Source organism: Parasteatoda tepidariorum, chromosome 1 (assembly GCF_043381705.1).
Source record: "Parasteatoda tepidariorum isolate YZ-2023 chromosome 1, CAS_Ptep_4.0, whole genome shotgun sequence".
NCBI lineage: Eukaryota > Metazoa > Arthropoda > Arachnida > Araneae > Theridiidae > Parasteatoda > Parasteatoda tepidariorum.
In genome coordinates, this window is record NC_092204.1 from 62,987,044 (window position 1) to 63,000,108 (window position 13,065).

General features: G+C 26.5%; 1 protein-coding gene across 3 annotated transcripts in view; it reads right to left on the minus strand.

Annotated features, from left to right (window-relative positions):
- Window positions 1-7,701, minus strand: part of LOC107455755 (uncharacterized) — a 37,388-nt gene extending 29,687 nt beyond the window's left edge. Inside the window, exons 1-5 of one of the 3 annotated variants that reach the window (XM_071181255.1) lie at window positions 7,411-7,701; window positions 6,835-6,960; window positions 5,993-6,060; window positions 3,055-3,215; window positions 778-826 (exon numbers count right to left, since the gene is read on the minus strand). In XM_071181255.1, coding sequence (XP_071037356.1) covers window positions 778-826; window positions 3,055-3,215; window positions 5,993-6,060; window positions 6,835-6,960; window positions 7,411-7,606 — 600 coding nt within the window. In that variant the 5' untranslated portion in view covers window positions 7,607-7,701. The remainder of the gene's footprint in view (window positions 1-777; window positions 827-3,054; window positions 3,216-5,992; window positions 6,061-6,834; window positions 6,961-7,410) is intronic. The other 2 variants (XM_016073453.3, XM_016073445.3) reach the window with 2 other exon arrangements.
- Between the last annotated feature and the right edge of the window lie 5,364 nt (window positions 7,702-13,065).

Here is a 13,065-nt window from a genome sequence, read left to right on the forward strand (position 1 = left end):
TATTAAATAAATTTCTGCAGTAAGTTAATTGAGTTATAATCATTCAAGAGACAGTTAAATTTTACATTTTAAATGTAAATTCAGTTCATTTGACACTTATTTTAAATAAGTTATGATAATTATAAAATTTAACAATTAATGATAACAAATGTTACCCTGATAACTTATTTAAAAATGCATGGTTGTAAAGTAAAATAAACTTAAAAACTCTGGTTGAAAATTTTATAATAAAGACAATAAATCAATGAATGATATATTAAAAGCAAAATATATTTTTTAAAAATTAAAGTTCATTAAATTTAGATGGTAAACTTAAATGGATTTTTTTTCTTCTTTTGTAAGGTTCTGTCTAATTAAATGTGAAGGACAAAACCCACTGCAGCAGAGAAACTAAGTAGTAAAAATATTTAGTTTATTAGTTTATTAAGTTACTAAGTTATATTAGAGTTAGTAAAAATATTTAGCAGGTTAAAACTAACAAATATTAAACTTAAAGTCTTAACATCAATAAAAAAAATTATATAATGACTGTTATGCTTGTTTGAACCAACATAACAAATATGCTAAGCTTACATAAGCTGATATTTATACATAATTTTTACTTTTAAACAGCAATAAATAATATAAACAATCAATAACTATATAAGAAAAAAAATTTCAAAAGTTTTAGTACATGTATGTTAAGTTTAATAAATACATTAAACCTTGACTAAGTGTATAACTGTTAGTCCAATTAAAAAACTGTTTTATAATTAATAAACATACACATTGACTTACATCATTGCTCTTGAAATCCAAAGAGGGTGACCCATTTCGTAAAGTTGACCTGAACAGAAAATAAATATTGCTACACTGATCAACATTCAATTGAAGTTTAAGCTAATTTAACCAATATCTTTCTCACAATAAAATTTATAAGTACTTTTTATTGCACAAAATATATGGAGTATACAATATATATATATATATATACNTATAAAATAAGTACTTAGTTTGTTATAAAATTACATAATGTCATTTTTAAGTTTGAGTATTCAATTTGATAAGTTTTTATTTCTCATTTTATAATTGAATCAATGTGGCTGGGTGGCGCAGTTGGTTTGTCGTCGGCCTTCTGAGCCTTTCAGGATGTAGAAAATCCTTAGCGGCCATGACGTATGATTATGCGGCATGTAAAAGATCCCTGGAATGCCTTATTGGCTCTTGGCATTTCCGGCAAAATTAAGTTCCTAGTGCACTTTAGCATCCAAATAGAGCTGCCATCTAGTGTGGCAGAAACTAGACGTCCAAATTAACATGACCGACCAACGGTATCTCACCCATTGTGGTGGTCCTGAAAGAGTGGATACCACCTCTGGAGAATTTGTTAAATACCGTTCTGTNCGATTGTGCAGCTCATTGGAAATAAAAAAAAAATTTAATCAAAGAATCTGAAAACAGTTCATATGTATAGGAAATTTACTCGTTCGAGACAAAACAACTCAATTATAAGTTATTTAGGGAAGATAGATGGATCATAGAAAAAATTTATAACTATACATGATATTATGATATATAAAGAACCATATGTTCTGAACTTTTTTCCAAATTAAATTATAATGATAGCCATAAAAATGTATTTAAATTTAAGAACATTTTTCATTTTCGGTGTGATAAAAATAGAATTTTTATCTTCTCAAATCCACTTGAGAAATGCAATTTTTAACATTTTTATTTGATATATATTAGTACATTTGCTAAATAAAAGTGATAAAAATGTTAACATGAAACCCAGGGCTCGAAAAAACTCAAAAATTTTATCCGTCCCTGAGGACGGCTTGTCCAACAATGTACCCATCCTCTTTTGAAACTAACCCGTAGCTTCTAAATAAATATAAATACAATTTTCTCTTATTTATTACAAACAAACATTTATATAAATTGCACAATGAATTAGTAATTACTAGGATTACATTATACAGTAATAAAAGAAATACTAGGTTACAAATAGTAACCTAGTATTTCTTTTAAGAAATAATTTATTTCTTTTATGAAATAATTTATATGACAAAAGGTCAAGCTATCTGGAATGTCAATTTATCTGAGGGTACTGCGTTTTTTAAATGAATCAAATATGACGTTTGCCAGTTCCACAATCAAGCCAATGATTTACAGAGGTTTCTGCACAGAAATCTGAAAAGGGCTTTCCATTCAGGTAGATGTTCATAATTGCGTTTAACGCTTCTTGTTTAAGACCAGTACGTAATGTGTTTTTCTGTAAGTTCATCATTAGAATTTCGACAGATTTAACGTGCATCAGTCACCATTTACTACACGGAGAGTCTTCGGCCGGCAGGGTCCTAAACCATTTAACCTAAACCTTGGACATGCACCCATTGCCCTACCAACCAGGCTATCCTGCCCTACTTATGCCACTTGTCAATACCAGCAAGCCTGCATGAAGTCAAGAGGATTTTTAAGGCAGAGGGTACATTTCTTGATTTTTTGGTGGCGTCATCTATGGCCAAGAATACGATTTTAGTCACAACTCGTATTACAGGAAAGACTCAATCATACTACACCCGCAGATTGTAATTTTGACCTGATCTAAAACACGATCAATCCCTAATTCAGTATCCCCAGAGGTGATGATTTGTTATAGAAATTTGATGGACTTTGTGACCCCTACAGATTTAAGGAGCACCAGTCACCATTTAATACACAGGGGTTCTTCAGACGGCGAGATTTGAACTCACGAACATGACTCAAATGACCTACCGGCCAGGCTATCTTGGCCTACATTTATAATTTAAACATGTTTTTATACATTTACAAAAAAAAACTGCAGAATGGGATATTAATATATAAAATGTGTCAATGCAAAGGATATTTAAAGAAGCTCGACATAATAGTTTAAAGTATTTTAATTAAAAACAATAAACAAATTTAAAGCATATTAAAATAATAATGAAACATTAAAAAACTATCTATTAAATTAATCAAAAGAAATTCCAAAATAAAACTATAATTTGTACAACAGAATTCTACAGAGAAAAAAGATTACTTCATACTAACTTCAGTCGAGACAGATCTTCTTCAAATTGAATTTTACACTGGTCAAATTGTGAAGACAGTATAAGGCAATCTAAATCTGGAGTAGTTTTTGAGGAGGTAAAATATAAATTTGCTGAATAATATGATTGAAGATCTCCCATAGACATTGTAGGACGTAATTTCTAAAAAGAATTTAAACCAAAAAATTTCAAATCGTTAGTAATATATAGACTCCCCTACAATAATTGAAGAGATGCTTTCAGTATTTGACATTTTTTAAATTTCTCATGAAATACTTTGATTATTTCATTACTTCAAAAGTGATTACTTCCTGCAATTTCTCATAACTTATCAAAGTTTAAAGCTTTCAGAAGTTTAAGGAAGTGATAATAAATCAAAAACAAAAAAGTTTTTTAAACACCCTACATCAGAAAATACAGCAATAAACTTGTATCGATTACTTTGGTTATTAATCGTAAAAACTTTGCAAACCTAGCTTGAGTATCTTTAAAATTCCATGCAATTTTCTAAATAGTTTGTGTAAATTAAAAAAATTTTTTTAAAAAACTGAACAGTAAGAGGTTTTCCCCAAAATTTATTTTGTATCATAAAGCAAAATTTAATATCAAATGTCAATACCTTATAATAATCGTCATTACACAAAAATGTGATAGTATAAGGAAAAAAAAACTATAAAAAAAAAACATATTTTTTTGGTAGATGATCCCCCTATAATACAGATGTCATTTTTAATAAATCTTGTTCAATTGTAAAACAAAAAAATAACAGTTATGAAAAATCCTAAAAAAAAGTACAAAAACTACTTCAAAAAGAGACTGAAATTAAAAACTTTTAAATTTTCAAGATATTCAAATCACAGTTTTTTTAATAGTTTTTAAATATGCTTTATTACAAAATTATGAAGGAAAAAAAATTTGATGTTTTCTTGCTCACAGAGTTTAAAAGAACTACTTTTAAGTACTAATATCTTGGGTAATTTAATAAACAAAAAAATAACGTTTTATAAAAATATTCGTACTTCGACAAATAATTAGGCTAGACTAATAAAATTTTAGGCAACTATTGCATTTAATAAACTAAAAAAGTTATAGAAACTAAAAAACTTAACTAAAAAAGTTATAGGTTTCTTGCTACATTTTCTGACCTAGGGTGTTTAAAAATACTTTTTTTTTCATTTGGAATTTATTTCTGGTTTTTTAAACCTTTGAAAGCTTTAAACTTTATAGATAAGTATGAGAAGTTATATGACCTAAACACCTCTAAAGTTATAAAATAATCCGATAAGCATTTATCGAGAAATTTAAAAAAACTTCAAAAACTGAAAGTGTCTCTTCAATTATTGTAGGGTAAAGTATACATATATACATATATATATACATAGTAGGCTCTTGGCTATACAGTTTAATATAGCAGAAGGGTAGAAGAAAAACAAACAAAAAAATGCATAGGATGGAGTTCTAATTTTCCCCTCCTTTCTCATATAATTAAAAACACATTAAAGATACATGATTAATGCAAAAAAATACTTACTGTTTATTAGTAATCTATACATAAATGTGAAAAATTATGGGAAGAAAGAGTTAAAATGTACTCGTTTTAGTAAGAGACTAAATTCTTGAGGACTGCTTTTTCTTTTTAGTCCTTTAACGCTTTATTTTCCCATCAGTCACTTCCCACAAAAAATTTCACAAATGGCTGGTTCCTTTTTTTTTTTTTTCTAGGCTGGATAGTTGTGAGCCTTATGTTCAAAAACGTATATATATATAAATATAAAAACAGGTCAATGAAAATGTTCAGAATAATGATATAAATATAACAAAATCAAAAATGGTTCCAATTCCAACTATTAATACCCAAAGGATATAATTAACATTTAGATAAGTGCCTATTCCTATAACAAGACCAAATTAAAATAAGACCAATCAAATAAACATCAACATGAAAGTCACAACTTGGAAAATGCTAGAACTGCAACGATAAATTAATTCTGAGAATTGCTATTATAGTGGCACCATTTATGTGAAGAAGAAGAAAAAAAGAAGGAACACAAAGGAAGATGAACAGAAATATTTTTAGAGTTTGAGAAATAAAAACTTAAAAAACAAGAAAAATTTTGATAAACACTTTAAATTTAATTTTAAAAAAAATTAAAAAAAAAAAAAAAACAGTTATCATCAAACAGTAGTTTATGAGCTAAAATCCTCATTCATTCATTCTCAAAAATATTATTAGTCAAAACAATCTAACATGCAAAGGGGAAAAAAAGAGAGAAAAAAGAGATACAAGACTTTGCAACTCTTCAGTACATACAAGGGTTTTTACATACCGACAGAATGCTTCGTTCAAAGATTTACAAAATAATCTTCATTTTAGTTTTTATACCAATATTAATTCATCACTGGCATATTTTAGTTATTAAATTTAAAAAAATTACGAGAGATATTTTTCATAAGTATTTATGAATCACTACATAATTTTTTTTTTTTTTTTAAATATAATACTTAAATGGCATTTCATAAATTGCAAAAGATGGAAGAAATTAAAAATTTTAAATGAAGTGCATGCTTAAAAATTAAAGTTAAGGTGTGTTATATATGTTACGTAAGCAGTATATGGCAAGTATAACTGGAAGGACCTAAAATATGTGATTTATAAGATAAAAATTGATAACTGTAACCATTATTTGTAACAAGAACCTATACATTTTAAAGGATAAGAACAAGAATAAGTATTTTTGAATGTCTACAAAACTTGAAATTTTCTGTTATGTCATAACAAAATAAAAAATCACAATAAAAAATGACAAATTATTATTTATAAATAAGTATAGCTTTTGTTTCATTCTCAAAATAAAAATCCTAACATCTAAAGTGATAGCTGTTTTATTTTCTAAATATTAACTATAAAATTTGAAAATAAAATTTGAAGTTAAACATACTGTTACAGTTGATGCCATGGTATTCTTGTCACTAATGGAATTCACATAAAGTGATTCATATAATTCATCTATAAAAAAAAAAATTAAAAACCTTGAAGTACATAATTAAAAAAATTGCTAAAAACAATATAAGTATAAAAGTTTTGGTAATTAAGATAATTAAGGTAAATTAATAAACTCACAGTGAAACATAATTGGTTAAGGCTGAGTTGCAGTTAAATGTTTATAATGATTTTTAATGTTTATAATGATCTAACTATAAAGAAATTTATGAAAATTCTTGTCATGTTAGTTTTAAAGATAACAAGATAAAGCTAATTTACAATAACTGTTCACTTGAATGACTTCAACTTCAATATGGTAAAATCACAAGTAATTGAACTATTCAATTTTATTACACAATATATATATATACATCGTATTGTAAAATTAACAATAATAAAAATCTAGAAATATTTAATTTTCATTCAATAAGTAATGAATTTATAAAATAATTTATAAATTAAATACTGATTAAGAAACTATTTAAGCTACCACATAATAATTTTAGTATAATACAAGAAACAAATTCTTCAAATTTCCACATTTTTTCCACAAATTATTTTTTTAACTAAAATCATTATTTAGTGAATGTACATTTAATAAAAAATTTTAAAAAGATCTATTTGTAAAACATTAGATCCTTGGTCACCATATAACCATATTCATTAAATAAATGATAAGCTATTTATATATTATTTTCCAGTTATATCAAGATTTATATTTGATTTTATAGGATTTTTTTTTTGTATTCACTTCATCGTGGGAGGTATAACCTATCTATTAGATCATGAAGAACTTACCATCAGAGACATTCTTCCAAATCATGTTCCCAGAATTCACAGCGCACTCCATTAAATCTTGTTGTAAATAAATATCTAACAAATCTTTGACTTTACGACTAGTAATGCTGTCAGAAATAGTTTTATCTAAAATTAAAAACTAAGGGAATGAATAAAGTTCAAAGAAGTTCATAAGACTTTTGAATCACACAACATAAATTTATGAATGATTGGATACAAGTACAAATAATAGAAACATAAACTTATATCATTTTGCAAACAATTTACTTTGCAATAATTTATTACATAAATTGTCTCATATTAATATTTTGACCAACAAATAGGCAAATAAATCACAGGCAAATTTGGGATATAGGCTAATTTAGGAGATAATAGGTAAATATGTGAGAAGATCTCAGAATTCACCCTGATATAAAGTACACAACGTCAAAAAATACTTAACATTTAACTTTTCTTTGTACTAGTGAAATCAACATATTTTTTTAAATAATTCTAACTAAAAATATCTTTAATAAGTACAAGTTTAAAAATGAAAATTTCAATCACAAAAAAATTTGAATATTTCGAACAGAATACCTGCAGTTTCATTTGTAAGAGCATTAAGAGCAATCAATTTAATTCCTTGAGAAATACTGAAACTTCTTTTAATCACTTCAAAAAATACTTTACTTTTTTCCACACTAGTAACATTAACATAATCTTTAAGTATTGAAATAAATTTTAAAATGAGATTATGTAGTATTCTTGAATATTCAGGACTGTGTGTATCCATTTTATAAAATAAATTTAACTCCGATTGTTTAAATTAAGATTTGACGACCGCTTAAAATTTTTATTTATTTATGCGTCTTAGACTAACTGTTTCTGTCCCACTAGAGGATAGTCTGTTTTTAAATATTCTACTGAAAGGAGTGTTAACGCCATCTAGTGACTCTTTAGACAGTAAACATCATTCGTTTTTATTGGGAGAAAAATGAAAATTTCTATTTAAATATATTTTATTTAAAAGAAATGACAAAAATAGGTACTGAACTAAAAATATTTTCTATTTTATTAAATTAAAAGAAATTATTTTATGTTCATATGACTAAAAGGCAAAATGGAAATGCAAAAAAAAAAATGCAAATTGCATTTGTTTTAAAAGCACATTTTGATTACAAAACTCCAGTAACTGGGACGATTTTTTTTTTCATTGGCTGAGTAGTTAGGAGTTTGAAGAATTTTAGGTATTTTAGGCTTGCAGAATTTTAACCATCTTAAACATTCGATTTCCTTAAAATTTTACATTAAAAAAACGAGTGCATTTTGTCAAGCATAACTGAAAAGTTTAAAAAAGATTAAAAGTTTTTTATTTAGTTTTTACACTCTTAAAAATAAATGCGAAATAATAAATTACAGAGTTCGTATATGAACGACATTACAAACGGCAAGTTCGTCATACGTCTTTCAGCAGATCAAGTCCTATGGCTGTCTATGAAACGTCCGAGTCTGGAAAAGTTTTGGATGGTGGATGTCTCATGGACAGATGTTGAACTTCTGGATCCTTCCGGGATGCCTTGTAGACGTCCACATGGACCTGCGAGGATGTTTGCAATGACGTGTAGTGGACATTCACTGGATACACATAGGACTTGCATGACACAACTGAATAGAGATAATACTCAACTTTTAAGTCAGTAGTTTAGTTAACCTTAATTTTTGAACTAATAAATAAATGAAGCCTTAGTAAACCTTAAAAAAAACTGTAGGATCCGGCATTACAACAAAGAGCCTTATCAATAAACACATTTTTGGCCAGCAAACACATTTCTGAGATTTCCAATCTCTTCACCTGACTTTAGTTATTGTGATAGTTATCTCATACCGAGATTGTAAATTCGCATCAGGAAACTTTATTTTGAGACAGTGGATGCTAATCCAGTATTCGAATTTCAGCACTGTTGTGAGGAAAGGAAGAACAGTCAACTACGTTAAGTGTCTTCCGTCTTCCCAGGAAAATTATTTTGTGGGAAACAGTATGGAATAGTAATTCCATTTGAATAAAAAATATTCAAAACCTCAGTCTCATATTTTAATACCTCATATATTTTGAACCTTTATCAAGATTGAAGTCAAAAAATATATATGTCGTAGGTTAATTGAAAAATCACCTCTTTAAAACCGCTGACATCACTTTGCAATACACCAGGCTAGTTAAAAAGCTCCCCAGTTTTTTTCTAATCTGCCTGATAGCTTTTACAAAAATGCACCCATACTTTTAGACGGATTAGAAACTATACCATCGATTGCTCAGTTTGCTTGATTTATTTCAAATCGTATTCAACGTACGTACAAGGTTCATTTGAATATGCCTGAACAAAATTAGACTGATTGAGCAAATTTTCTAAGTAGCTTAGTGATACTGTAATTTGTAGGGAAATATTCGCGTATGCGTGAAGTTCAAATAGCGTTAGAATTGAAGAAAACCACAACGCTTAGAAAAATATCTCTGAAAAGGTTATGCATAAAAATGTTTATACTTCAGCAATTTATAATTAGTGGCATAGGCATATTATATAAGAAGAAACACTAGAGCAAGAGACCCTCCTTGTAACTTAGTGTTAATACAACTAACGATATATTTTTATTACAAATTTTTTTATCCCAATGATGTTTGCTGCTTCCGGTATCTACGAATAGTTGATTTAAGCTTAAAAATAGTGAACAAATATTGGTATGATAGGAAAGTTGAATCTGTTTTGCAACTATTCAAATTTTGGTAATAAAATTAGTGGTTCAGTTACAGCAAATATCTTTAATGGAAACTTATAGTAAATCGTTTAAGTTATTTATTAAATATGTTATAAACCAAAGGATATAAAGAAATATTATTAATTCACAGTTAACTTTTAAGAGTAAAATGATAAGACACCTGAAGAATGTATACAATTACAGTAGGGAACCGATTATCCGGAACGATCGGGACATTCGCTATTCCGGATAACTGATTTTTCCGGTTTTCCGAATCGCTACAAAAAACCTTTTTTTATTGTTAAACCCAACTAAAATATATATATATAAATTTGGAAATAATCTTAAAAAGAAGAAAAAACGATGAAGTAATTAACTAATGATTATTTCCAAAAGCATGGTAAGGTAAGCATCTTTCAAAAAAGAAAGAAAAATCCTAAAATCTTATGAGGAAAAAAATTTTTTTTTTTAAAGAATGGCCTGGAAAATTTATCAAATTTCGTTCCGGTTTTTTGGTTTTCTGATTTCCGGATAACGGGTTCTGTACTGTAATAGGTTAACAGCTAAAATGAATCAAATAGTGTTGTGAAGGTCCTCTTGTCTTCTATTTAAAAAATAATTTTTGCAGTATAAAATTTAGTTCTGAATGTTGCACAAATAAAAAAAAAGGTTCATGTAATAATTTGATTATAAGTAAAAAAAGTTGTTTCCTTCATTTTAAAGTCTTTTTATTGGTTATTTTATTTATTTTCCCTTTTATATTTTTTCTTATGTGTCTCATTTTGGTCTGCAACACTAATTCTGAATAGCTTTTGTTAATAGCAAAACTTATAATATGCTACATTTCAAAATAATTTTTTTTTATTTTAATACCATATTATTATTAACTATATCTGCTTTAGTTAATTTTTATTTAAACTGCATTTTTCTTAATTTAGTGTAGGTTTTAATAGTTTTTTTAATAGGAAGGTAAACATGTTTTGCACTATTGCACTTACAATGGTACACATTTCATAATAAGGATGATGATAAAATAGGTCATAACTAAAAACTATAGCTGGCTAATAAAAAATTTAGTAAACATTTACAATTTTATACAAACAGTTATTATCTTCGAAGTCGAAAATAAATTATGTTAATTATAATTGATTTTTAATGGTAAACCTGCAAGAATTTTTGACAAAATTAAAAAAAAAACCAGTTGTAATTATTATATAAGTAACTCTAATTGGCAACACTAAATTATACATTTAGTCAAAAAAATTTATATTTCATTCATATTTAAGCAAACTAGCTTTAAAAAAAACTAGCAAATTTTTTTTATAACAGTATGTTTAATTGGATTCTAATTAAGTTAAAAAAGCTCAATTATGTCAGAAAATAAGTGTTATTTTAAAAATAGTTGCAGGTTGTGTCAATTAAATAATTTATTTCACATATTTTATTATTTGAATTATAAAAACAATAACAGTATTGAGATTGATACTCAAGCTACAAAATTAAGCTCTTAGACTTCACTTCTGCGCAGCTTGAAGTAGCAAAACTAACTGTTTGTCCTCATATAAATGTAAAAAGTTTCATGATACACAAATAAAAATCTTGCACCTCTGACATAAAAAGTTAAGGCCTTCTACTTTTTATGCAGAGTTAACTGAGTATAACCAATAACAAGATTATAAAACTGAAACGGAATCTCTAAAACTTAGCATATTATTCATGTTATGTTTATGAGCAGGCTTAATATTCTAGGAAGTTTCATTAAGTTTGTATTTAAATCAACACGTAAGTCTACCCTTCATAAGATTTTTTTTAATTTTATAATTTCTAAAAAGTTGAGAGTCATTAGTCAATTTAAAAAAATCAATATAAATAATCATATAATAAATATGTGTAAAGGTTGCCTTGTTTTGAGTGCTTTCTTCAGTTTTTTATGTACTATCAGTTAAAATTAAATATGTTTACAAATTTAATAATAAATAACAAGAGTCATATTGTAAACAGTACAATAACAATATAAGACAGCAAGTTTTTTAAGCTAGGGTATAATAATAAATCACAAGAAGTAACCCAGAAGTGCTCAGCTTTGTACGGTTAACCATCCATAACAAACTCTTCAATAGTTAGATAAAAAAATGTCCCATTCATACCTATTCTAAACATATTTTTTATCTAATGTGATTTTTTACCACACCTGCAAGATTTGTAATTGAGAATAAATATATTCTACCTCTCACATTAAATTTTGTAAATAAGTAGCATAAAAAATTGTAATATATAAATATTTTCATTTGGCTCAAAAGAAAAAAAAGTATAAATTAAAAAATTTATGATTTTTAAACCAATTTCAATATTTATTAAAAAAAGAATAAAATACATGCACGATTGTGTCCAGCAATTAACTAAAAATTACTATTTTTCTAAGTAATTTTAAATTGTGATAAATTTATTATGAAAATAAACTAAGTCAAATTTTCCCCTATTCAAATTTATTAAAAGTAAACATTTATTACAATAAAAAATTGCAAAAATTTTCAAAAATTAATCAATCTTTAAAACTGAGAAGGTTTTACTAATGGTTAAAAATAATTTTCAACCTCTAATAAAACCCTCTCAGCAATAAAAATGCAATCAAAAGTTAATTAAAATAATACTTAGATGAGTGATACAAAAAAGTACTGAATGAAATGAGATGTAACATATTATTTCTTACAAATGTGTTTTTTTTTTCTTAGCAATTAACCAAATTCAAAACTGAAATGGTTACATAAATAACATAATTATTATAAAAAATTTGAGCTACCTAACTTTTGGGCTAATAAGTTCTTCTTAAATTATAAAAAAATTATGTAGAACATTTAGTTAATAAAAACAGGGTAAAAACACTCTAATATTAACATACATATAGATTTAAAATACAAAGTTGAGACATTTTTTATGATACAGTCAAACTCCGCTATAGTGAACNTTACATACAGATTTAATAAAAACTGAGAAGTAATGAAACCTATTAATACTTGGGGATTTAACATAAGTTTGAAACAAGAGTATAGCGGGGTTTGACTGTATTATTGAATTCTTTATAAATAAAAAATTCAGTTGACACTCTTAAGAATGACCTCCCATTACTGTGATTGTGTTACAATACAAGTAATTTAAAAAGTCCTATTTTTTTCATTCATTTGAGTATAGAATCAAAAATAAAATTTCCCATTTTTTCACTCATAAGAAAAACTGTTCAAAAACAGGTGTTAAAATATTTTTCTTCATCTTGTTTATCATTGCTAGAGTTACATGTTGAGTGGGACTCGAAATAGATGACTTATGTCCAGGTGTACAAGACTGTTCAAAAGCTTTACAAAATTCAAAGCATTATAAACTACGAGATAGATGTGAATGGTCTGCATCTATTTACCCCCCTCAAAAAATTTTTTCAATATATTAGGTACAACTAATTTTGCACTTTCTCTCATTAAATTTTATTTACTTATATAGATTTTTTAG